The sequence below is a fragment of the Amblyomma maculatum genome, chromosome 4 (genome assembly GCF_055883805.1).
Source record: "Amblyomma maculatum isolate TAMU_Amacu chromosome 4, ASM5588380v1, whole genome shotgun sequence".
NCBI classification, from domain to species: Eukaryota; Metazoa; Arthropoda; class Arachnida; order Ixodida; family Ixodidae; genus Amblyomma; species Amblyomma maculatum.
In genome coordinates, this window is record NC_139347.1 from 130,425,794 (window position 1) to 130,452,885 (window position 27,092).

At 45.8% G+C, this 27,092-nt stretch overlaps 1 protein-coding gene across 1 annotated transcript in view; it reads right to left on the minus strand.

Annotated features, from left to right (window-relative positions):
• The window catches only part of LOC146192582 (fatty acyl-CoA reductase 1-like), a 35,948-nt gene extending 16,759 nt beyond the window's left edge, over nucleotides 1-19,189 (minus strand). Inside the window, exons 1-4 of the mRNA XM_084600466.1 lie at nucleotides 19,097-19,189; nucleotides 9,705-9,761; nucleotides 8,979-9,154; nucleotides 1,791-1,863 (exon numbers count right to left, since the gene is read on the minus strand). Coding sequence (XP_084456592.1) covers nucleotides 1,791-1,863; nucleotides 8,979-9,154; nucleotides 9,705-9,761; nucleotides 19,097-19,189 — 399 coding nt within the window. The remainder of the gene's footprint in view (nucleotides 1-1,790; nucleotides 1,864-8,978; nucleotides 9,155-9,704; nucleotides 9,762-19,096) is intronic.
• Between the last annotated feature and the right edge of the window lie 7,903 nt (nucleotides 19,190-27,092).

Here is a 27,092-nt window from a genome sequence, read left to right on the forward strand (position 1 = left end):
TGGATCAGCTTCTCCAGGAGATGAGTGTAAGGGCGATCGGCAGGCGGAGAGCGCTGGACGTCGCGAACAATCGCCGCAGTAGTAGGCAGGAGCGCGCCAATAACGTGGTCGAACGTGGTCACCTGCGAAGTGATGAGGTGCCGGCGGAACAAGGCCTCGATGATGAGGAACCAGAGTTCCGAGTCCGATGATTAGAAGCCAGGGAGCTTGAGAACGGAGACCGCAGGCTCGTGACGTGGCGCCGTGTTAGGCGACGGAGATGGTAGATGAGTGGGAGAATCCGTGGCCATGGCTTACACGATCGAAGGTAGGTGGGATCTCGAGCTCCAGGCGCCGGTAGGCCTAGCAAAGCGGCTGATGCAAGCGCAGGCCAGGAGCAGAGAGCGAAGAAGCGAAGTCTGGAGTCCCCATAATTTGTGGAGATGAACCACGGTACCACCTATGGTGTACCACCACTTTACTTCGGCCTTGACCAATGACGGAGATATAGCATCACGCGTTGCCTCTTGTAGTTGACGGCGTCCTCGAAATCCCACTGTGAGGAATTCAATCGCAGCAAACCCTTGTTTGCCCATGTCTAACTCTAAGCTAAATCGAGCAAAAAGCAAGCACAATGACGCTTTCGGTTCACCTGAGTAGGCTTAGCAGGGTTAAACCTTAGATTTGTCTCTTCCTTCTTTTTGCTCACAATGTCGAGAATACCGAATTTTCTGGAAAAAGAGCTTTTACCGCTATCGCGTTAAGCATGTGGTCCATCAGCGCCGCCTACAAGCTTTGGTGACGCCTGATAATAATGTGAGGAACTATGCACACTTTCCGCGTGAAGAAGAGCCTTACGGTACCTGGCACTTGTGTGACTTTAACGTTACAGCACTGAATGTCCCGTTTTGCAGAGAATTCTGCACTGCCGGCGTTATTGATGTTGTGACCGAGAAATCACAGGCATAGCTCAGGCTGGAGACATAACCGGGCATATATCAATCGGCAGGATAAGTCATGTCTCCATAGCAGTAGCTCCCAATTCATACTTCGCCTTTGAGACGGGAAGTGATCCTACCAGAACCATTGAATCTTGTTTAAGACACACTGCTCATGGGCCGTGCAGAAGTGTAAGCATGTCTTAGAGTGGGACTTCATATCTATGTCTATTGGTCTTTCACATAATGCAGTAGCTTCTCACTGTATGTCAATGAGCATGTGTGGGATATAATGGGCACACGTCAATCAATTAGGGATAAAGAGAGTACCAAAGCGCTCATATCTGAACCATCCTCAATTGTATCGGCAGATCTGAGTCATTCATGCGATCGCTACACAACCTTAAAAAAGAGCTTATGTATCCCCTAGATTTCTCACATCCTGTTATAAAACTACACACACAGCCATCCACGCATGTCTCTAGACCGCAAGAGCTGTACTATGTGCTCATTTATGACAGCCGCTGTTTTCTGGCGACACGATATATCTATTAGAGGCATAAACAAATGAACCGCCTAAAACAAAATCTGAAAGCACGAAAAAATCTCCTTTTAAGCCTTATGGCAATGTAACTCGTCTATGTTTGCTCCTCTTTGCATCCTTGGAACACTTTAAGTGTGTGCGTGAGGCTTGAATATGACATCAACAGCACTTCAACGTACTAATCTATGAGATGTTTTATAAACCCACTCTTGATCTGGCGCTGTCATTTCCACCTTGCTAGTTCATTAAAATGAAACAGTACTGTGGAGGATTTCCGAAAAGCATTGGTTTGCTGGAGGAATTATTCCGCACAGCGGACAGCTACTCACGCAAAGCTTTGGCATCTTTCTGCAAAGATCGAGGACAGAACGGGTACCCAGAACGTTGGTCACTACAACAGATCTGAAAAAAAAAACAATATATATATATATATATATATATATATATATATATATATATATATATATATATATATATATATATATATATATATATATATATATATATATATATATATATATATATATGTATATAGCGAAGTATACGCTTCATTAGAGGAAACATTTTTTATTTTTCATTTCACTGGACGTTTCGATCGGAGACCGATCTTTCTCAAAACTGAATCTTCTTGGATAGTGTTGCCGCTTTTAAGCGTTTGGACACAGACCACACCTGGGTAGGAAAACGAAACGTGAGAGACAGATGCAGTCGGGAAGGATGACATCCAGGTGTGCCATCCCAGGTGCAGCTCTGAGCTCGACAGGCCTGTCAAATTTTTGCTGACACAGGTGCCTGGATGCATAGCCTCTGCTGCGAAAGAATGTGGGCTATTGTCACTCTTCCTAGCCACGACGGCCGAAGAGTTGGGGTAGGGAGAAAGAGATCTCCACCATTGTTGCCGCTGCAACAAAAAAAAGGGGGGGGGGGGAGGGGGGAGGTGGATAAGGAAGTGGGTTAGCTTAAAAAAAAGTCGGAAGCAAGGGAAAGAAAACAGAAAGGGGGGAGGGCGGTAGGAGGTAAGTGGCCTTGACAAGAGGAGAACAGACAAACACTTTGGCATTCAAAAAAGGTGATGACCTCAGACGACATGGCTAGCGTTGCTTTGTTCATTACAGTTGGAATTTTCCTGTATTCGTGACATTGGAAGAGAGGACAGGACCCCGTGGTTTTCGTTTAAGCCCTGTTGTAGAGTATTAAATTTAAAAATGAAATATGATTCTCGTTGTTCGCGCTCACGAGTGTTTTTGAAGCCACTCTGTAATATTGTGACTTTAAGATTATCGAATTCATGTCCTTCCTTGCGAAGGTGCTTCGAAAGGGGGAGGTTGGGAAGGGTTTGAGCGTGTGAGCGGTGGTTATTAAATCTCAATCGGAAGGAATTATCTGTTTGGCCAATGTACTGCATACCACAGTCACCACACTCGAGCATGTAAACAACGTTGCTAGAATCGCAATTTAAATCTTCTCGTATAAAATGTTTGAAATTTGAGTGGGTGCTTTTAGCCAGTGCTGTGGTCTGCATGTGTTTACAGATTTGACATCGGCTTTTTCCGCATGACGTGCAACCCAAAGGTCTCGGTTTATTGACAGTTCAGTGAACAACGTGGTTTTGTAAATTCTTTGGTCTTCTGTATGTTACCTGAGGAGCCGTCGAGAATATTTTGGAGAGTGGTTGACTTTGTTGTATGATACTGAAACGTTTTTTAAGGATTTTTTTAATATTCGGGATATTGTCTGCGAAGGTTAGAATGAGATTACAGTGTTGTGGTGTTGGCTGTGATTCCGCAAGGATGTGATGACGGTTACTTATTTCAGCCCCTTTTATGGCATCTTCGATGATAGAGGGCGGGTAGCGTTGTTTCTCCAGTGTTACTCGCATGCGATTAGCATTTTCTTGAAATTCGACGGATTTTGAGCAAATGCGTTTGAATCTGATAGCCTGCGAGTATGGAATTGAAGTCTTGCAGTGGCGTGGATGGCAGCTTTTGAAGTGAAGGTATTGTTGTCTGTCTGTGGGCTTTTAGTAAACGCTAGTGATTATTGCGCCCCCTTCAACTCGAGCCAGAATATCTAAGAAGTTGATTTTACTTGTTGAGTAGGTGTGTGTGAAAGAGATGTTAGGATGTATTTTGTTGAATGAGGTGATAAACTTAACGAGTTCGTCCTCTGTTTCGGTCCAAATCATGAATATGTCATCCAGAAAGCGTTTGTAAAAAATTGATTTGATTGCACATGAGGACAGAAAGTCGGACTCAATTTTGCTGATAAATATGTTTGCGTAATTTGGAGCCATTTTGGTGTCCATAGCTGTACCACTAGTTTGAAGATAGTATGAGTTGTTGAATTAAAAAGTGTTAAGTTTAAGGACCAGATTGGCTACTGTCTCGATGGTACTTGGACTAGGAGATTCTAAAATTTTATATTTCTCGTATGCTCCGATCATGGCCTGGATACCGTTGTCATGTGGGATGTAATGTAAAGTGACACCACGTCAAGGGTGACTAGGAAAGCGCCATGAGAGAAGGTAACATTGGATAATTCTCTCAGGAAATGATTGGTGTCGCGTATGTAAGATGGATGTTTCGAAGGTATGTGTTTGATTAGGGAATTGACATAATCTGAAATTGGCTCTGTGAGTGAGCCGATACCGGAAACAATAGGTCGCCCTGGATAATTCTCTTTGTGTATTTTCGGGAGCATGTAGAAGCGCCCCGCTGAGGCATTTTTTGGCGTCAGTGCCTTACTTACACGTAGGGGTAAGTCACCTTCATCGGTTAGTTTAGTAAGAGTTTTTCCTATGATGCTCCGGTGTTCCGCGGTGGGGTCCGATGAGAGTTTCTTATAGAATTTTGGGTTATTGAGTTGACGGTTGGCCTCCTGAACACTCCCTTTCCGCATGGCAAGATCATCTCCTAACACCAGAGATGATCCACCGGCGCATGATGCAGCACAGCACCCGAATAGCCGACAATTATTTTGAGGAGACCAAGAAAAACAATGAAGACGCCAGGGCACCCGCATCCCCTGATTTCCCGACCATTGCGGAAGCAGAGGACCTGATCCAGCAAAGCCGATCTCCTGGATTGCAAGACCGCCGTCGGATGTGTCTCCCGAGTAGAGCCTCCCAGAATTCACCCCCAAGATTTTCAGGTGACACCAGGCTCAATAAGGCAACTACGACCCCTCGCCAAGCCCTGCTGCCAACTCCAGGAAGCAGACCATCGCATCGCACTGTGTCTCAAGACGCCGCAAAATCATCCAGTGTTGCAGCACGAGACACCCCAGTCCGGAACCAGAGCTCTACATCAAACTGCCGTCCCTACTGCCGACGCACATGGGGAAGGGCGACACGTCGCCGGTTGCCACGCCGACAACCCTGGGACCACGAATGGCTCCAATGTCGGCATTAATGGGGCCGGCACTGGATCCCAGCAAACATCAATCACCGTGCATTGCTTCGGGGATGAAGCCACCACGCCAAAACAAAGGTATGACCTCAGACGACGATGTGGCTCAGCCCAACGGCTGAAGCAAAACTGACAGGCCGACCAGGCTCACGCGCCCACCAATTCTCCTTCTGGCGATGACATACACTCTCGAAATTTTTTTATAAAGTGAAGAAAAATAATAGACGAAAGAATCAGGCACGAGCTCCACGTAAAATCCGTTCGATTATATCTGAAATCGGAAATTGTACCGAGAGGACTTACTCTATCCCTAACCCCATCGATGTATAATCTTTCGGAATCCCATCGACTAGCATGGAGCAAAGACCTACTCGCGGCATCTTTTAAACTTTTGAAAATAACAATTGAGCACTTCGAACAAACGTTGGCATCATTAAACTTCGAAGAGAGGCGGGCGCGTCACAACATGTTGCTTTCAACATCACAGGCAACTGAGCTTGGGGTCTTCCAGTCTTGCAAAACTGAGAAATTTTGGACAAAGAAACTAAGAACGTTCTCCCGGGATAACACAATCGTTGATGCAAACATAGACCCTACAAAAGAATTACAACCAGGGAGCCACATACACCCATCCAACAAGAACCTCAAAACCGTAACCGAACACCTAACCACCTTAGACCAAACACCCGAGGAACCACACCTTCCAGAAATTATAATTAACCTCTCAAACTCTCAACTCACCTCCGATGAAAAGTCCCTTTTGTCACGCAGCCTAAAATTCTGTCCAAGTAATGGACAGTATAATAAATTTTAATTATTCAAAGATCTGGATAACTTTTCTCGAAATCTTAGACTGCGTGAATATTTTTTTCGATCGACCAAACTCGAGTAATCCGCACCTCCCCCGACCTCAGGAACCGTGGACGCCCAAGCCTGGTAGGGAAAAATATCTGGATATGTATATAAAAGCAGTACAAGGGGACATTCTTCAGGCCTTTGGGACATGCAGATCTGGCCCACCTAACCTCACAAGGAAAGAACGTAATGCATTAGGCTCACTCGGCAAACGAACTGACATTGTTATTAAGCCCGCCGACAAAGGTGGAGGTATAGTCATTTTAGGCAAAGACAATTACATTCAGGAGGGCAACCGTCAACTCAATAACCCAAAATTCTATAAGAAACTCTCATCTGATCCCACCGCTGAACACCGGAGCATCATAGGAAAAACTCTTACTAAACTAACCGATGAAGGTGAATTACCCCTACGTGTAAGTAAGGCACTGACGCCAAAAAATGCCTCAGCGGGGCGCTTCTACATGCTCCCGAAAATACACAAATCCAGGGCGACCTATTGTTTCCGGTATCGGCACACTCACAGAGCCAGTTTCAGATTATATCAATTCCCTAATCAAACACATACCTCCGAAATATCCATCTTACATACGCGACACCAATCATTTCCTGAGAGAATTATCCAATGTTACCTTCACTCATGGCGCTTTCCTAGTCACCCTTGACGTGGTGTCACTTTACACTAACATCCCAAATGACGACGGTATCCAGGCCATGATCGGAGCATACGAGAAATATAAAATTTTAGAATCTCCTAGTCCAAGTACCATCGAGACACTAGCCAATCTGGTCCTTAAACTTAACACTTTTTAATTCAACAACTCATACTATCTTCAAACTAGTGGTACAGCTATGGACACCAAAATGGCTCCAAATTACGCAAACATATTTATCAGCAAAATTGAGTCCGACTTTCTGTCCTCATGTGCAATCAAATCAATTTTTTACAAACGCTTTCTGGATGACATATTCATGATTTGGACCGAAACAGAGGACGAACTCGTTAAGTTTATTGCCTCATTCAACAAAATACCCCCTAACATCTTTTTCACACACACCTACTAAACTATTAAAATCAACTTCTTAGATATTCTGGCTCGAGTTGAAGGGGGCGCAATAATCACTAGCGTTTACTAAAAGCCCACAGACAGACAACAATACCTTCACTTCAAAAGCTGCCATCCACGCCACTGCAAGACTTCAATTCCATACTCGCAGGCTATCAGATTCAAACGCATTTGCTCAAAATTCGTAGATTTTCAAGAAAATGCTAATCGCATGCGAGTAACACCAGAGAAACAACGCTACCCGCCCTCTATCATCGAAGATGCCATAAAAAGGGCTGAAATAAGTAACCGTCATCACATCCTTGCGGAATCACAGCCAACACCACAACACTGTAATCTCATTCTAACCTTCGCAGACAATATCCCGAATATTAACAAAATCCTTAAAAAAACATATCAATATCATTGAACAAAGTGAACGACTCTCCAATATATTCTCGACGGCTCCTCAGGTAACATACAGAAGACCAAAGAATTTACAAAACCATGTTGTCCACCGAACTGTCAATAAACCGAGACCTTTGGGTTGCACGTCATGCGGAAAAAGCCGATGTCAAATCTGTAAACACATGCAGACCACAGCACTGGCTAAAAGCACCCACTCAAATTTCAAACATTTTATGCGAGAAGATTTAAATTGCGATTCTAGCAACGTTGTTTACATGCTCGAGTGTGGTGACTGTGGTATGCAGTACATTGGCCAAACAGATAATTCCCTCCTATCGAGATTTATTAACCACCGCTCACACGCTCAAACCCTTCCCAACCTCCCCCTTTCGAAGCACCTTCGCAAGGAAGAGCATGAGTTCGATAATCTTAAAGTCACAATATTACAGAGTGGCTTCAAAAACACTCGTGAGCGCGAACAAGGAGAATCATATTCCATTTTTAATTTAATACTCTACAACAGGGCTTAAACAAAAACCACGGGGTCCTGTCCTCTCTTCCGATGTCACGAACACAGGAAAATTCCAACTGTAATGCACAAAGCACACCTAGCCAAGTCGTCTGAGGTCATCACCTTTTTTGAATGCCAAAGTGTTTGCGTGTTCTCCTCTTGTCAAGGCCACTTACCTCCTACCGCTCTCCCCTCTTTCTATTTTCTTTCGCTTGCTTCCGACTTTTTTCTAAGCTAGCACCCTTCTTTATCCACCTCCACCCTCCCCCCCCCCCTTTTTTTTTTTGTTGCAGCGGCAACAATTGTGGAGATCTCTTTCTCCCTACTCCCACTCTTCAGTCGTGGTGGCCAGGAAGAGTGACAATAGCCCGCATTCTTTCGCAGCAGAGGCTATGCATCCAGGCACCTGTGTCAGCGCAATTCGACAGGCCTGTCGAGCTCAGAGCTGCACCTGGGATGGCACCCCTGGACATCATCCTTCCCTACTGGATCTGTCTCTTTCGTCTGTCTCTCACATTTTGTTTTCCTACCCAGGTGTGGTCTGTGTCCAAAAGCTTAAAAGCGGCAACACTATCCAAGAAGATTCACACTTGAGAAAGATCGATCACCGATCTAAACGTCGAGTGAAATGAAAAATAAAAAATGTTTCCTTTAATGAAGCGTATACTTCGCTATATACTCTTTTAGCAGTTTAGTACGTTATGTTCTCGCAACCTATATATATATACATATATATATATATATATATATATATATATATATATATATATATATATATATATATATATATATATATATATATATATATATATATATATATATATATATATATATATATATATATATATACACTTCGAGAAATATTTAGAGTACTGTGGTCGCAATCATAACCGAAGTCTTTGAAAAGTATACGATTGCCGGAATGCAAAGTGCTAAGCAAATTGGAAACGAACAAAAGTCTTATAAGAGACTGATTTTGTTTTCATTGTATGGAATGTCCAAGCGCTGTTCAATAATGAATGTTTGAGTTTGCCGAGATATTTGTCATCTGAGTTGGCCTATTTGCATCGGTTGCTGGAAAAGTTTTCTAAAATGTGTAAGCGTTTCTTTATACCTATAATACCGAATATAGGTCACTAAATGATCGTATCCGTTTTCGTTGCTCCATAGTTTCTATACTATAAAGGACGGGAAGTTATCATAGAAAATGAGCATTCAGCCATCATACGTACAGTACCAGTACAGATGTTTGCATTTTGACACGAGGCAATAAAAGCTTATTCAACTCACTTGAGCGGTATGTTGAACCGGACTGTAGCGCCCAAGTGGAAGACGACGGAGACTTCTTTTAGTAAGGAAGCTTGCTCAACGTCGCTCATGCCTAAACATGGAAGAGCCAGGTCTCCTACAACTACCTTGACTTTATCGAAAGCACCTGGATGCTCCTCCTTGAGGCGATCGAACACCTGGGCAAAACACGAATTGAGTGGCGCAAAGACACTAGAGCTTCACGAAACTTTATCATTTGCAACCATACAGTTCCCACAACCGTAGTCAGACTCAACAGTTTTTGGGACCTAGTAGCAGGTTCGGTTTTGAAAATTACAATCTGGGGCAGTGTTTTGTTTTCCATCCCATTAATTTTCTTGTGATCATTACACTTGAAACAAAAAGTAGGAGTTATCGTTAACTTTTCATTATTCGCTCAGGGGATTTGCATCCGCGTAAGCGCTTAGCAAAGAAGTGCCATGTTTGCGTACATTAGGTATACGCTCCCAACAGCTTGAAACGCCTTCCGGCCTGCCAATAGAAGTTACTCACAGCCGACGACGTCAACATCCGGTGAAATCGGTTTCGTTTATATATCAAGAGATAATATCGCCTCTTGAGCGGATGTGTCAAAACTACCCGGTTTTTTTCTGTCATTTGGCAACATGAGCGTGTTACGCCGACAGTGATATATTCTCTATGCTTCAAACTACGTAATTATTTCTCTGGTTAGAGTTCGAGACTCACATCCGCTGTCGCATCAGCAACGAACCGATGCAGCATCAGATACTCTTCCAGCTTGGCCTGAGAGTATAGTTCGATAAGAAGCAGCGATAAAAACAGCAATCATAAATCTGTAATAAAATCCTATAAAAAAGGTGTTAAGCAAGGAGACACGATCTCTCCAGTACTATTCACAGCTTGCTTAGAGGATGTATTCAGAGACTTGGAATGAGAACAGTTAGGGATAAGGACAGATGGAGAATATCTCAGTAATCTGCGATTTTCTGATGACATTGCCTTGCTAAGTAACTTAGGGGATGAACTGCAAATAATGATAGATGATCTTGACAGGAAAAGTAGAAAGGTAGGCTTGAAAATCAAGACAAAGGTAATGTTCAACGATCTTGGGAAGGAACTGCAGTTCACAATAGATAACAAAACACTGAAGTGGTGGACGAAAATGTCTGCTTAGGACAGATAGTAACCACAGATCCAAACAATGAAAAGGAAATAACAAGGAGAATAATTTTGAGATGGAGTGCATTTGGCAAGTACCCGAAGATTATGACCAGCATCTTACCAGTATCGATCAAAAGGAAAGTATACAACAGTTGCATCTTCCCTGTACTCACATATGGGGCTGAGACGTGGAGGCTAACGAAAAGGTTTCTACAGAAGTTGAGGGCAAAGCAGAGGGTATGGAATGAAAAATAGTAGGTGTAACGCTTAGAGATGGGACGCGCGCAGAGAGGGTCAGAGAAATAACTCGAGTTAATTACATTCTAGTGGGAATCAAGAAGACATGGGCATGGGCAAGACATGTAGTGAAAAGACAGGATAACCGATGGTCGCTTAGGGTAACAAACTGGATTCCAAGAGAAGGGAACCGTAGTAGGCTGCGGCAGTAAGTTAGGTGGGCAGATGAGGTTAAGAAGCTCGCAGGGGTCAAGTAGATACAGCTAGCACAGCACCGGGTCAGATAGAGGAATGTGGGAGAGGCCTTCCCCTGCAGTGAGTGTAATCTGGATGAAGATAATGATGAAATGCAAGAATCTGGACACAGATCTCTAAGCTGTCAGCGCTAAGACTCGGTGATGGATTATTGGGTGATGAAACCTCTGGAGATCCAACATTCCTCTGGCCCGCAAGACGCGGTGAACGCCCTCTCTCTCTCTTTCACGGGTGCTCTCATCCTTCCTGCATGGCCTTCTTCTCTCGGAGCTGCAGCGGAGAGAGCTGGGGTGAGAAGTACTGGCGTACCGCGCCGCGGTTAGCCCCTCTTTACCCCTCCCCTCTCCGGCGGAAAGCCACTGCATCATGAGAGACGACACCGCGACGTCACAGCGCGCGGATGCTGCTACGACTGAGGGTCATTGGTAACTCCCAGTAAACAGTTTGTACCACTGGCTGAGCCTCAGTGTGTCCTTCTTCCCGGCCACGCGTCTTGTCAGAGCTAGCGGCACGGCGTTTGGCTCTGAGAGCAGAGCCGCAGCCCCGTAGAGAACTCCACAAACTGTAAGGCGATTCTGTTCCTAATAGAACAACGCGTTAGTGAAAAGCCTCTTATAAACTCACCACAGCTGACGAAGAATCCTTTCCAGTCTTGTTTTTGCCGTCACTCTGATTGGCTAAGCTGTTTCGTGAGGTCAAATACATGTGGCTTCTCGCGGGTAATTGAAACTAAATCTTGCATAGTGGCTCCAATGCCCGAATCTCCCCGAGGCGATTTTATAGTACTCCAGCGAACAGAGAGTGATTGAGTTTATGATTGACCAAGGAGTGACCATGACCTCTCTCAGGGCTTGCATACTAAATAAAATGTCGGGGCTGATTCCAACCGATCGGCTTCGAACTCGGGTACGCGGGTTCAGTAGGCGAGCGTCGTAACCACTGAGCCAAAACGGCTGGTGCTTCCGCTTGTGAAACAAGGTTTAGGCAAGGTTAAACATCCTGCATTTAGCACCGCGGCTCCCAGATGGCGCCATCAATACGGTTAAATTCGTAGCCTCCGCTATCAAGCGCGCCGTTCCACCGGCGCTAGCTGCGGAAGCCACCGTTAAACATGCGCCATTTGACGTGGCGGCACCAGTATGGCACATGAGACATGACCCACATATTCAGGACATCTTTAAACATGCAGAAAACACCTGTAGAGAAAACAGAGTCCTCTTAGAATCCCTGACGCTTAGCTTGTGCCCAACTGCACAGCCTGCTGTCTTCCAGCTGGCTTAAGATGCCGCTCCAACCCAAGGACTCCGAGCCGCTGTCTAAGCAGATGGTGAACAATTTCTGTCCTTCCTGTAGGAGAATTCATCTCTGTCGCAAAATGAAATAGATTCAGTCATTCAGCTTTAAAGCCAAACCCATTTCTGATGTCCCCATTGTGAGTCTGATGCGACAAATTAGAGATAAACAGTCATATTCCTTAGTTTTGATCCAGCATACAATTTTCTGCAAAAGTTCTCCAGTTCATAACATGCCAGCAAATCTTCCACATTATACTTGTCGGCCCTGATGAAGTTACTCTGGTCCCATTGGTGAAGGAAGCCAGTACATATGACAGCCATGCCTCCTTGCACGGCTTGATGTTGAATGTATTCAGACATCTCATATATCATAAGAGCAAGGCAGCTGAGCTCCATTGCCACGTTGGCCCGTTAGCAACCAGCATATCCACCAACTGTAAGGCGGGAACTTATTTAAAAGCGGTGGGCGAGGGGCAGGAGCAGGGAGCACCATCCGTGATCAGCAAGTCGAGCACCGAGCACATGCGGGATCACAGAAATGCCGCTTAAGATGATGCACTCGTATTTATTTACAGCACTAAGTGTATCATATCTGATATATTCATTTCCATGATTTCATCGGTTATTCGCTCTATCGAACTACGCCGTGACCCTGGAAGTGGCGCTTCTCTTGACGGTGCGCTTTAATTATTTTACGAATGTGGAGGTTGGTCATTCACACGGATATGCGCATCTCTTGTTAGCGCTAGGCATTCAGATCGAAATCATACTATGATCTGAATGTCGGATGGACGTTAAGTTTGGCTTCCATCTCTTGTATCCAAACTACATCTGTCATGCGATGAAACCAAACTAGCCATTGTGGTGGGTTGCGTGCTTCTGCTTTATGATAAAATATGAAACACTTCCAGTGTGGCCCTTCAGTGCTACATCAGCAGAAGCGAAGTGTCTGCGGTTTTTATGCAACGTTCGAGGGGAGGAGACACATTGTTGAGTTGCATAGTCAAATCGAATAGCTTGAGTTGCACTGTCGTGTTAAAAACACGCTAAAGTGAAAAAAATGATATTTTCAAAAAGAAAGGAGCTAAGGCATATTTTACCGGCAAATTAAGCACTGCGTTCATCCTGGCTTGCGGTTCTTCTCCGCGCTTGCATCGAACCAAAACGTAGACTCGCTTCAGTCTGGGACAAGACCGAAGCAATTTCTCCAGCAGTACCTAAAAGGTGAGAATGCTTAGTGAGACTGCGCATCTGTAATTTGGAGGTAAGGTCGTTTGTTTGACGGCCCAAAGCTACTCTGGCTGAGGTAAACACTAATAGATTGCACCAGAAATCTTCACCACCTAATGTTCTTTATTACGCACTGGTGTCGCCAAATACAGCCTTGCCTTGCCTTTTACCTCCATCGGAATGAGCTCGCTGCGCCCAAGATGTGATCCCGAGTTCTAGAGGTCAGCAGTGTAGCGCTGTAAACACTTCCAGCAAGACGAGGTGCTGATAATAAAATTACTGAATATATGGATGGTATACGAGCTAGAAAATTCTAAAATTCAAGAGAAGAGGTGGGAGGGGGGGGGGGGGGGGCCTAAAATGCAAAGCGCATCGTTGGTATTGTTCAAACAAACTTTGCTAAAAAGGGAATGAAAATGACTGCAGAAGACCGTTCTTTTAGACAACTTTTGATGCCCATATAACCAAAAACATCGTGGTGCCTGTTCGTAAAGCCTGCCGAATTCCGAAATATTCGACTCAATGTTTACCAGAAGGACACTGGAGCCCGTTTTACCCGGATGGGTGCAGACAGCCGCTGTTTTTATTGAAGCATATTTAGACCGGCAGCACGAGAGGACAATGTGACTTGATCGAAGAATGCGCACTTCTTTCATCGGCCTCTTAAATTATTAAACGCGCGGACTTAAATAGAGATAGTTGGCTTCATTACGTGTAGGATAATGAACGTGTTTTTTTCAGTTAAAAAAGTAACACAGGTTATTTTTTTCATTCGAATACTTATCGCAAAGTATCGGCGCTTCCAGAAGCGCCTGTTGTTTCAATGGCGTGTGTTGACAAGATGTGAAAAATATTGGGCTTTTAAGTTTCCGTACTCTGTGTAACACCCAGCCCCAACAAATACCTATCAACAGTGTGTGTTGAATGTTTTTCTTGAAGAGATATCTCGTGGCGCCACACATTAAAAATTTCGTGATAAATATTGACTGCATAGAAAAAAAAAAGAAAAAGAAGTTCAGCTGTTGTATTCTAGACAGGCACTTAGACATTGCTTATGAAGATATGACCACATATAACCCATTCTTAAACTAATTGTCTGCATAAAAACTGCTAAGCATTAGACGACAATTTATTCCTTTTTAATGCGATATTTTAGAAATAAAAATATCACATTTTCTTCAAGCACTTTTCAGAGCAGCATTGCATTTCTCGGGGTGTGCTTGTCATAGACTAATTTTGATTTACGGCGATTTAAAGAATTCCATGCTGGAATCCTCCCTGTCTTTCACAGTGGGAATGTGGGGTCGAACCAAGACTCTAAAGACACAAAGCAAGTATTTTCTGCGATCTGACCAACAACTTTGAGAACCAGAAGGTCCGAATCCAAAAGGTCCCGAAGGCAGCTTGGGCAAATGGCGCACTGGATTACAGACTCTACCCATAACCACAAGCCACTACTTTTTGTTTGGTAAACATCTGCCTCCTCTTTCTCCTGTGTACTTTACATTGTGTGCTGTTATGCTGTACTGTTCCGAGTGATGTCGATCTGTATGTACGATCAGCTGCAGTCGCTTACTTAAATTTCTTCAGACGAGTAGTCGGAGCCGATACCAAAAACCAACGTGCCCTCATATGGCTCTACTAGTGTAAAAGAGACCGTGTATTTTAAATGTTCACTTTTTGAGTATACACACGTGTAGAGATTACAAATAAAGGCATAGCTTTCCTGTAAAGCATTCAAGCGTGCCGACATTATTATGTGTGCAGAAACTAAACAAAAATGATGTTGCTTAAGCATGGCTTGATCCTCGATGTACAAGCGAAACCTCTGCTAAGCATGGTTTACCAAAGCTGCACAGTTAGTAACAAAATATTGCAGGACGTGAGGTCTGGAAAAAATATTTCATTGCAGTCGGACTCATATAGAGAATGAAAGTTGCTGAATCACTTGGAAACATGAACGCCCCATTCAGAAAAATAAATATCAGTAGACAAACGAGCGAGGCAATGGAGAAATAAATGTTTTTCCACAAATCCGCGTCCCACAAACCTTTGTCCCTGACTCTACACTAATTGACGGCTTGAATTAGGAAACGCTGAAGCTCCACCTAAAGAGTGGACGCGATAGCGCCTTTTGGTTTTCGCCTCCATTTAAACCCTACCGCAGTGGCAGCTCTTCAATGAAGGCGAAATGCACAGGCGTCGACGTGCATTACGATGTCTGTGCACGTTAAATAACCCAAGGTGGCCAAAGTGCTCTGAAGAATTTCACTATACGATGCCTATCTTGATATTCCATAAGCTTGGCCATCTCGATGACTTAAAACTAAGCATCTACGCGGAAGATGTGACCGTCTGGATGTGCGAAGGGAACGACTCGTACATCATATCCAGGCTCCAAGAGGCAGCAGATATAATCAGCAAATATGCAGAGGACGTAGGTCTCTGCTGTTCGCCAGAAAAATCGGAGCTCCTGGTAATGACCAGCAGTAATGGGAAGATACTCCAGATATCAAAATTAAAGTCAACGGGAACGAAGTCCCGAAAGTAGATTAAATTAGAATATTAGGTATGATTATCAACCGCAGGGCTAGTAACAAAAGCCTGATTAAGAAATTAAAAGATCAGGTGGAGCTCCTAGTCAGAGTATTTAAGAAGACGTCCAACAGAAGTAATGGTCTCACTGAGGCTATTATACTCAGACTCGTACACGCTTTTATCACGAGCAGAATCTGCTACGCGACTCCATTCCTAAATATCAACAAGACCAAAGAACGCGAATTAAACACCATAATTAAGAGATGCACGAAGTGCGCTCTAGGACTCCCCACAACTACTTCTAACGACATTCTAGAGAAAATGGGGTTTCATAATGAATGGAAAGAGCTACCTGCGGCGGTCAGGCTGTCCCAGTGAGAGCGACTCGCAGAAACTGCGGCGGGTAGGCAAATCCTCGACTGGGTAAACCTACTAGCGCCCGGGGAAGGCGAAAGTGTCAGAGAAAGCATCGATCGAGAAATCAGAAAGCATCTATACGTCTCGCCCATACCGAAGAACATGCACCCCGTACACGACGAGGGGAGGAGGAAAAGCAGAGCTAAGCACCTCGCTAACAAATTGGACAAACTCCCGCCGGTATCGGTCGCCTACACCGAAGCAGCGACCGGGAAAGAAGGCGACGTAACCTTGGTCGCCCTATTAGACACCGGGATCGCCATAGGAATCGAAAGAAACCGAGATCCATACCGCCGGTAGAGGCGGAGGAGACTGCAATAGCCATAGCCATTGCACGACCAGGCGTGAAACACGTCATCAGCGATAGCAAAGCGGCGGTTAGGAATTTTAGCAAGGGTAGAGTCACCAATTGTGCTGCAAAAATTGTGAACGAGTCGTCTCTCGCCGAAAGCATGACCATAATCTGGACCCCAGCACACGCCGGCCTCGCCGGCAACGAGGCTGACCACATGCTCGCCCGCTCCTCGCTACCTCGGGGTGCTGCGCACGCCTCCACAACAACAACTAAAAGCAAAGAATGTATTGGTACGTTTAGGGATGTAACCGACAACCTGAAGAAAGACCGGAGGATATATCCGCCACCGGATAGATCCCTGAGTAAAAAGGAATCATACGACTGGAGAAGACTCCAAGCTCGAAATTTCTTTTCGCCCCTGTGAAGGAGTTGGACGGGTGCCAGAGGGCGGAAGAGGGACGGTGCAGAAACCGAAATTTGTAAATTTTGCGGCCAGGTGGCAACATTAGATCACATAATATGGAGATGCGTTCGTGCCCCAGGGCGCAACGCGATTAAAACTAGCGATGAATGGGAGACCACGCTAAGAAGCTCCGACGAAAAAACTCAGCGATTCGCCGTCCGCCTGGCGGCCGAGGCTGAAGACCTCTTTTCCTAGCCGGGGCCGGATGTCCTCCGGCCGCGGTGCGACAGACTGCCTCCCTGGACGCCTGCGTGCGGACCCGAAGGTGGCTGCGGCGCCATATTCGGCGGAAATAAATATTCTTCCTCCTCCTCCTCCTCCTTCTTTCACTCCCACCTTCCTCTCGGCGGCCGCTTTTCTGTGGAGGCGAAAAGCAAGGCGCCCGTGTGCTGTGCGATGTCAGTGCACGTTAACCAACCGCAGGTGGTCGAAATTTCCGGAGTCTCCACTACGGCGCCTCGCATAGCCTGAGTCACTTTCAGACTTTAAACTCCACAAAATAAACCAGCCAAACCTTTCCTTTGCGGCTCTCTGCAGATGTCCACGGAGGAGTGTGACAGTCGCCTTTCTTTCCTTTCACATAAACCAATCACACTTCTTACATTAACAACGCATGTTCAATCTGCAATTCCTTTGTATAGTTTTAAAGAATACTGGGGGCGGGAAATTAAAATGCTGTATCTGTCTTTATTGAACGGCAATCGACCCAGCTTAAGGTCGCTCGGACACAGCTCAAGGTCATTGGAACCCAGCGAGGTAAAACCCGAATTTTCGCCCTCGTAGAGGCTTTGCTCTAACATTTCTACATTTTATGATCGGCTTAATACGTGTGACGTAAGCGAGGTGCTCCATTTCGAAAACAGATTAGCGATCATTGTGTAGAGAAAAGAAAAGCTTTCTCATTGCTGTGTCCTATCTATTGTAGACGCTCTGTCTCGGTCAAGTCAGAAGATATGACGACTCCTACTAACGATGTTTGGAGTAACATAAAACTGTGGGTTCATTATGAGAATAAAAACACTTCATTCTTTTTAATTCTAACCAATATATACCTATTTTGTTTCTATATATATTGACGTATGTCAGTTGTTACTACCCTGCCCGGCTTTGTCAATTTAATTTTATCGTTAGTATTCCTGACTTCACTAGGAAATACGCCGTCTTCTACAAATAGGCGGATTTTAATGCCGACTTTTTTACCATAATATTTACAAAGATAATCTTAAACGAAAAGAATGGAAGAACAGGGCTCTGAGAAAATAAGCAGAAATTGGAAAGGTAATCAAAAGAGAGAGATCTAAGCGGAATAAACTGCCTCCCGCCGGCGAATAACTACTTGTCCAACAAGCCAACGACTCATCTCGAAATGTATCCTCGTAAGGCTGAAAATTTTGCTTAGCGTGTGAGACACAGTCTGATGTTTTTGATTTATCGAGCAAGCGTATTTCTGCTTTAGACTAATTTAATTACATCCTTCTCAAGGCCATGTTATTTCGGTTGACGGACGGGGAAAAGTTAGCTTTGGTTGTCATGCTTGTTCGAATGCAGGATAATTAAAGATTCCAGAAATACTTCAGTTGACGTCGTAATATAATCACAAATTGCACACGTGCACGTTGCGGACCCAGGTCGATAACTTTCTGCTCATGAGTGTGTTCTGAATTATGAACTAGAACAAAGTTAAGCAATATAATGCAATAACCATAGTAATTCCGATATCAGGTGTAGGAAATCTGGCAGTACCATCAGCTCCACCATTGCAATGCAAGGAATGCTACCGCGTGCTAATTTCCCTTCCCTCCGCTTCCACCCTGGCGCTGTGAAAAGAGCGTGTGGAGCCTGGTCTAGTGTTTGACGTTCTAGTTTGACTTGCGCTCGCAGCGTCCTCTCTAGAGTGCGAAATAGACTTCGTCCGCGTGGAGCCCCGATGCTTTTCGCTTCAGCAGCGATTAGGCGGGTATTCTCAAATTAGGCTTTTTCTGGCGCTCAGCTATAAACTTCTGAATAAGCAAATTAACAGCAATAAAGCAACATTTAATTATTCTATATTAGGTACACGTCTTAGCTGTATTGTGATGCACAGCATGAGACTTAATGCTATACCAGTGAGTGCACTCTTCTGACTGAAGAAACTTACGTTTGAATTTTGCTACGAGTCTAAGCTACGACACCACACAGACACGTGGAGTGATGTGCTCATTATAAAAGTAGTATCGTGTAGGCTGACCTTTCCTATGAAGCCTGTTGCTCCAGTGATGAGCACAACTCTGTCGTCGTAGAAAGGAGCAACCTGGGAGTCGCCATTTTCTTCAACGGCCATCGCTGACGGCAAGACATTCTGTGGCTGGCCTTCTTCCGTTATCATAGCACACTCTCTTCAGTACACTGCAGATCTGTGAACGATGAATTCATAAGCACAAAAGAGAAATTCTATAAAACCCGGAAATCCGGCCCCGCTGAGGCCGTCAAGCGACAGATTGGAGGCTCGATGTGTGAACTGCGTGTTCCTATCTCGATCGATATAAAATGCAGTTCCATTCCTGCACTGTATTACACTACTTCGCAAAATAAGAACACTGAAAATGGTCAACACGTCTGGATGGAGCACTAGGTTGCGGTGTGCTTTATAAATATCAGTATGGCTTTATTCTGGTGCTTAAAAGGCAACTGCTCACAGTAACACTTTTCTCAATTCTTTAAAAGCCTTTAATGTACATTTTAATTTTAATGTACAAAACAGTGTCAGTACACAAAAGCATTGCTAGAACTATACGCTCACTGGCCGAGTACATTAGCCGGAGAAATATCATCGGTATAGTGCCGGTTGAGCGGTCGGGAGTAGCAGTCGTGGTTTGGCGTTTCACGGACCTTCTACCTGGTTGGGGCTCTCACAGGCCAGTTTAAGCTTCCCTCTTTTCACGTGAATGTCGGCATTTTTGCTGTTTTTGTTCGATCGCGTTCTTAATGCACTTCACGGACCCCATGCTTAGAGACCGTCATCATGCTAACACCGCACTTTCGCTATCCTGCACACAATCCACGTCATGCTAATTGATGAACACCTTCGGACCAAAAGCTACAAGGCAATCAAGTAGGCTGCGGGCGCTCTGTTTCTCCAGATACAACTCGCTTCTGGGGTTGTGTGACTTGCGTCACATAATACTTAAGTATGCAGCGTTTCAGCTGTGCTTCTAGCACCGCGTATAGCGATCCTCCTATAAACCTCGTGTAAACACTACATTAAGATTTCCCTCTCCAAGACCTTTATGCTAAGAAACCTCGGCACGTTCGCCAATCTCCACGTAAATCGGTCGCCGCCGAGACGAGACGGTGACGTGGTTTGCTTCTTTTCCTACGTATCCAGTAAATGGTAACGCAAAAACCGAGACTATTGCAGCTTTTATAAGTAAAAACCTATTACTTTGACACTTCGGCTAGGAGATGAAGATAAAAACTTGCATCTGGAATCAGCTGAACCATACTTCTTATGCCTACTCCTAAGAGCTTTATGATCTTCCGCTGACAAGAAACATGCTCGAAGCAACAACAAAAATTGCAGAGCTTCACTCTTGAATCAAACTTCACGAGCATAGGCTATCGGCATCAATAATTGCTGCCGCTACGACCTTGGCTCGCTTCCGCGCTTGGTAAGCTTCTCGGGCTAGTCTGGCTTCTCGTTGTTGCACGGTGCCGGCAGCCTGTCTTGTACGGCTGCGGTCTCTGCCTTTATCGAGATGTTGCATGTGTGTGGCGTATTTACCGAGGATAAACGAGGAAGCTTCACACATGAAACTTCATGAAGATGACGATGTTCAATGCACAGCGCGAGGTTATTTTACCGCTGGAAATGATGAATAAGGTCATGTTTACTGCACTAGGTGAGGAAGTGTTGCGGTTTTACCCGGTGCGTGGTCAGCAGCGGGGGAAGCATAATGCTCTTATACCTGGGTACTACGATGAACATGACGATGTTTATTACGCTGCGCTAAATGTAGATGGCGGTGTTTGGTACAAAGCGTGAGATAAAACATGCTGCGCTTGAGTACGGGGTGCCAAGTGTAGTACGCATGAGGTACTACGTCCAGAAATTACGCGAACTTCGCTAATGAACGCAGCAGAGCTCACGCTCTAAAAAGAAGGACGTGTCATCCTAGTGATATGGTGGCTGAAGTCTAGGTCGTAAGCGATCGGTTCCTTTACAATCACCTGTGCGATTCTGCACTATTCGATTATGCGGCGTATATTACGTGCTGCCTTCTACATCTGTAGACCAGTTCAGTGTCCAAATGGCACTTCAGGAGAAGGTGGGCACCCGATCGTCTAAATGTTAGATTGCCTGCGGGCAAACATCGTCTCACGGAAAAAACCCTTTGCGATCAGCAGACAGCGGCCGACTCCCCGAATAGCACCGGGCGAGCGTAAATATGATCCTGTTCAGCGCATACTACGGCGGCTTCGGCATGTCAAAGAAATTCGCTTTAGTCAAAAATATTTTGCATCACACATGGTAAAATGAAATAGAAAAGTGAATTAATAGCACTGGAAATGAAAATTGTGAAAAGTGAAGAGGGAATTGAGGTCAGGACTCTTGAATCATGAGTAAGACAAGCTACCGTTAGGCCGCGTAGGCGGTTCCGTATGGCCTTGTTGAAGCAGGGCTGTAAGACTTCACTGTATGGCTTTTCAGATATCGTGACATTTTACGACTGTGCCCTAAAAAGTATGTAAAAGTCTGTAGAGGCACGTGCAATCTCACAAAAATCCACAAATCGCTGATGTGCTGGAGTTACTGGAGACGGAGCGAGCCAGCGAGCACTGAGGGAGTGCATGTCGCATAGTGATTAGAGCAACACAAAACTAGACCCCCAACGTAAGCCGCTGACGCGAGCCATTAGCAGTCTCCCGACATACCCTTAAAGCCAGAGCAGTATAGTGATCTGGCAAATTTGTCAGTCTGACGACCGGCGCCGGAGAGAGGGCCGCTTTTGCGATTACCGTCATCGACTTTCAGGAAAGGGCGCGAAGAGCAACAGGGTGCCACGTTCGCCTGTCGTCGAGCTGCTGGAAGGACACCGCGGGTACCGCAGATCGACGTGGTTCTATTTGGAGCTATTTTCACGCATGAAACAACAGGTGCAGTAGTTAATAAAGGGGATATTTATTGCAGGTGCTTTAATTTATCTCTTCCATTTCTTTACGTCTCCCTGCAGACGCCGTGCACGCTACAGTGTTCCCTATGAGTAATATGCGATGTCTGAATCGCCATTTGACACTAGTTCAATGTTTTTTTCTTACTGCGGACAGAAGGGAAGCGTCCAGACAAGCTATTTGTGCGCAATAGTTTACGGCGAACTGTGGTGCTATGTGTTCTTTTTTCCTGTAAGGAAATAAAGGCCGCTGCCGAGGGACGTTACCAACGAGCGGGAAAAAAACAATATACATGCGAATCAAAACCTGTGCTTTGTAAGTGCTGTTTACAAATACCTTATTTTTTGCAGCTAGCGCTTATCAAAGCATGACTGAACATTTATCTCTAATAGTCAGTAATATGTAACATATTCTTACTCGTTGTTCTTCCTGTGCCCTAATCAACGATAATACAAATGGCAAACAGGGTGCGTGGACAAAATTGTCAAATTAGTGTGCACTTACGAATAAGTACGTAATGAAGCAATAAAATATTTCACTTGGACGCAAATTAAATATATTGTAGTGCATACTGTATTATGCGTTGAGATACCGGGTGTAGAAGCCACCCAGAACCAAACTAGTGCGCTGGAGTTGTTTAAAGGGATTGGGTCTAAAGGGTCCCAACTGTGATTTTGGTGTGAGTGGTTCTTCATGATTAATGAGTGCGACAATTGTCGTCATTCCTCAGAATACGTGCGGTTCAGAAATTAGAAGGGTCTCTGAATGGTCGCGGCGGTAGAACAGGGACATAGCGGACGTAGGTGCACGACCTTACGAAAGAAAGGGGAGAACCCAGTCGTAGTCTGCGTAGCCGTATAGTAGGCGTACATGACGAAATTCAGTACCTGATCGCAGTTGAAGTGAGCGCTTTCAACGTGCATAGCTAGCATGTCACTAAGAGTACAGCTAAATCTCTCAGGCATGCCGTTGGTCTGGGGATGATGAGCAGCCGTACACCGGTGGACGATCTGGCTCTGCTTAAGGAGGGCCTCGGCGGGGCCAGGGAGAAACACACGTCCACGGTCACTAAACAGTGCTTTCGGGGCGCCGTGACAAGAAATCGAATGAAGCAACATTCCGCGCGGTGGCTGGTTCAAATTAAGGCTGATGTGTGCACGTAACGTGTTAAGGGGTAAAGTGCTGGTTGGCAGGTTTGTGGGGTTTAACGTCCCAAAGCGACTCAGGCTATGAGAGACACCGTAGTGGAGGACTCCGGAAATTTCGACCACCTGGGGTTCTTTAACGTACACTGACATCGCACAGCACACTGACACCACTCCATTTTTCCTCCATCGAAACGCAGCCGCCAAGGCCGGGTTTCGATCCCGCTTCCTTGGGCACAGTAGTCAAGCGCCGTAACCACACTGCGCCACACCGGAGTGCGACGATGACCCAGCGATTTTTAGCCGAAATGTTTGTAAGCGGGCCATGGAGATAGATGCCGACGCGGTCGAAAGGGCGGCTGGGGCAAGGCAAAGACTGAAACGGAGTGGCTGCGTGGTGGGGTGGGTTCTGGCGAAGTTGACAGATGGTAGTACATGACCGCATGTATTGACGAATGAAGCGCCGTTTATGCCACGACAGGGGTACGCAAACGCAGTCGAACATGCGTTTTCAATACACCCGCTTTGCCGGCTTGGAAATCTGCATGAGACATGACATCGAGGTGTCGGGGAATCCCAAACAGCAACTTTCGCTCCTCAGAATGGTAGTTAGGGCGGCAAAAAAAAATCCACCATAAATGGCGAAGGGCTGGGCTCGACGTAGAAACGCGCGGGACAAATAATTTGATCAGGGCTAGACAGGAAGGTCGAGAATGAGGCAATCCACGGATCTTTCAGCTGCTTAGATAGGATGTCGATGATGTTAAACGGCAACACATTGCAGGCACAGACGAATCCAGACGTGGAATAATTTGGAAGCGGCGGACGGGAAATGGCATCATCGTCAGTGTGACTGCATCCAGATCATGACGTGGATGTCGTACTTCTGAAGACGTAAAGCCCAGCGAATGATATGATCAGATGGATCCTGGAGGAAGAGCAGCCATCTGAGGGCGTGGTGGTCTGTAACGACGTATTGTCGATGTAAAGACGAAACTTGGTAATTGCACAGATGATGGTCAAACACTCATGCATTCGATTCTGGTTTGGTGAGGGTGCGACTGGCGTAAGCGACATGTTTTGAATATCCAGATTTCCGTTGGGACAGAACAGACCCCGACCCACGCCTGTTGCATCAGCGTGTATTTCGGTCGGACGTGTAGGATCCAGATAGGATCCAAAAACGACCAGCAGGCGGCCTAAAGTATTGAACGCATGATAACAGGCTGGCAAGCAAAAGGAGGTTCGGGTTGCCGGTGACAAGCTGCGTTAAAAGGGCGATGATACAGGTGAAGTTGTGAATGAAACAATGAAAATATTTATTTATTTATTTATTTATTTATTTATTTATTTATTTATTTATTTATTTATTTATTTATTTATTTATTTACTTATTTATTTATTTATTTATTTATTTATTTATTTATTTATTTATTTATTTATTTATTTATTTATTTATTTATTTATTTATTATACACCCTACCAAAAGCGCCCTCAATGGGGCATTATAGTAGGGGGTAGGGAAACAACGTCAATATAAACAGACATATAGTACAGAATAAGTCAGGCAAATGATGCAATATACAATGTACTCAGGAAATGTGAGAAAACCCATGCACTAAAGCAAACGAAAAAAAAAACACAAAATGAAAGCAACCATTGTATGAAAATACGAGCTAAAAACATTCACACAAAAAATAAGAACAATTTACAATACAGCACTTCTTTAATAATAAAGCTTTGAGACAAAATTGCGAAGTTCTTGCAAGCTGATCGACTGGTGGAAGTCAGTGACGGTATGACGTTTGCTGGTAGCCGGTAGCACATCATCCTTGTCGATGACACGGCCTAGTAGCGTTAGCTTGGTAACGACAAAGTAACATTTTTTTTTTTTTTTCGGGTTGAGTTGTAAGCCGGCTTTAGTAAAGCACGTGAGCACGCGCTGTTGGCGCAGGAGCTGGGAAAGGAAATCTTTCGAGAAAACGACGATGCCGCCAAAATAAAGTTTCCCATTTGAGCCCGCTGGGAATATTATGCATCATTCTCTTGTGGCTAGGGCACTGAACTGGCCGAACAGCGTCATTTTGAATTCGTACAAACCCTCGATGATGATGAAGGCTCGTTTCGGCAGCTTAGCACAAGCTATTGGTACTTGCCCATAGCCAGAGCGTGACGAAAGGAACTTCGCTGCCTGCAAGCAATCTTGCGCGTCATTAATTCGTGCTAGTGGATAAAACATCTTGCGGGTGATCTTAATCAGATTTCGGTAGTCCACACAGAAGCAACTCGTGCCATCTCTTTCATAACCAGCCCAACGGGAAAGAACCAAAGGCTGTGAGATGGTTGTCCGATTCTCCTGAAGCAAGTCGCCGACATTAGCACGGATGACGTGGCACTCAATTGGCCATACGGGGTACAGTCGCTGGCGCAAAATGGCGTGCGTACGGGTGTCAATTTCGTGAGGGACCGCCAACGCGCGTCCTAAGGAAGGCTGGGAAACGTCAAGGGATACACTGAAGCGCTGAAACAGTAGTCACAATTTGGTCGCGTTGAGCGGGTGGACGATCGGCAGCGAGGTCTCGATGAAGAGCGTCGACAAAAAGCTTAGCGATCGGAGTTGCCCAACACGTCATGACAGCAAAGTGGAAAAAGTATGAGGATCGGAGAACATGTAAGCGAGATCAGGCTCCACCCCTTTAATGCAGCCGAGACACTCACCGCGGACAGCCGTCGAGCAGAGCAAGGCATTGGGGGTACAGATTGCCACGCTAGATGCCTCCAAAGGTTACCTACAGGTCCAGATGGATGACATTGACCGGCCTAAGATCGCGTTCACGTGCCACAGAGGGCTGTTTGAGTTCACTCGCATGCCCTTTGGTCTCTGCAATGGTCCTGCGACTTTTCAGAGGCTGATGGACCGCGTCCTAGGCGAAGCGAAATGGTCCCATGCCACGTGCTACCTGGACGACATCGTGATTTATTCACGAACCTTTGATGAGCACTTAAGCCACATTGCCGACGTGCTCGAGAGGGTACGGGCTGCCGGAATGACTTTGAATCCTGCAAAAGCCAAATAGCGCGAACCCGAGTTCAGTTGCTTGGGTTTACGCTGGGCGAAGGCTCCATTGAGCCGGATCAGGAAAAACTTCGAGTCATACTCGAGTTTCCTGTGCCCAAGGACGTACGCGGCCTGCGCCGTTTTCTGGGAATGGCAAATTTTTATAGGTCATTTATCCCGTCCTGTGCCCGCGTGCAGGCGCCCTTGACCAAGCTCTTAGGAAAGACTGCTGCGTGGCGATGGGAGCCTGAGCAAGAGCAATCCTTTCGCCGCCTGTCTAGTGCCATCGCAGAGACAGCGCAGCTCAGGCTACCAGACCTGACCAGACAGTTCGTAGTCCAGACTGACGCGAGCGATCTGGGATTAGGAGCCGTTCTCCTACAGGAATTCGATGGCGTGCTGCAACCTCTTGCCTTTGCAAGTCGTTCTTTGCTGCCCGCGGAGAGGAATTACTCCGTTACTGAGAAGGAATGCCTCGCCATCGTGTTTGCACTGCGCAAGTTTGACGTCTACCTTGATGGAACGCATTTCGTGGTGCAGACAGACCACAGCGCGCTCAGCTGGCTGATGCGGCTCCGGGAGCCTGCGGGACGGCTGGCGCGCTGGGCTCTCCTGATACAGCATTACGACTTTTCGGTGCAGTATCGGAAGGGCAGCACGATCGTGGTAGCTGACGCGCTATCCCGTGCCCCACTCGGCAGCGGTGCCTGTGCTCCGGCAAGCGGAGAAGGCAAAACAGCGGACGAGCCGCAGAGCGGCAGGAGGAGGACGCCCGCAAACGGGCCTACCCATTCCGCCACCCAGGCAAGCAGCACTTCGCGAAGCGGGCGACGGGGGAGGCTCTTTGTGAGCACCCCAGATGCGCCGAGGCT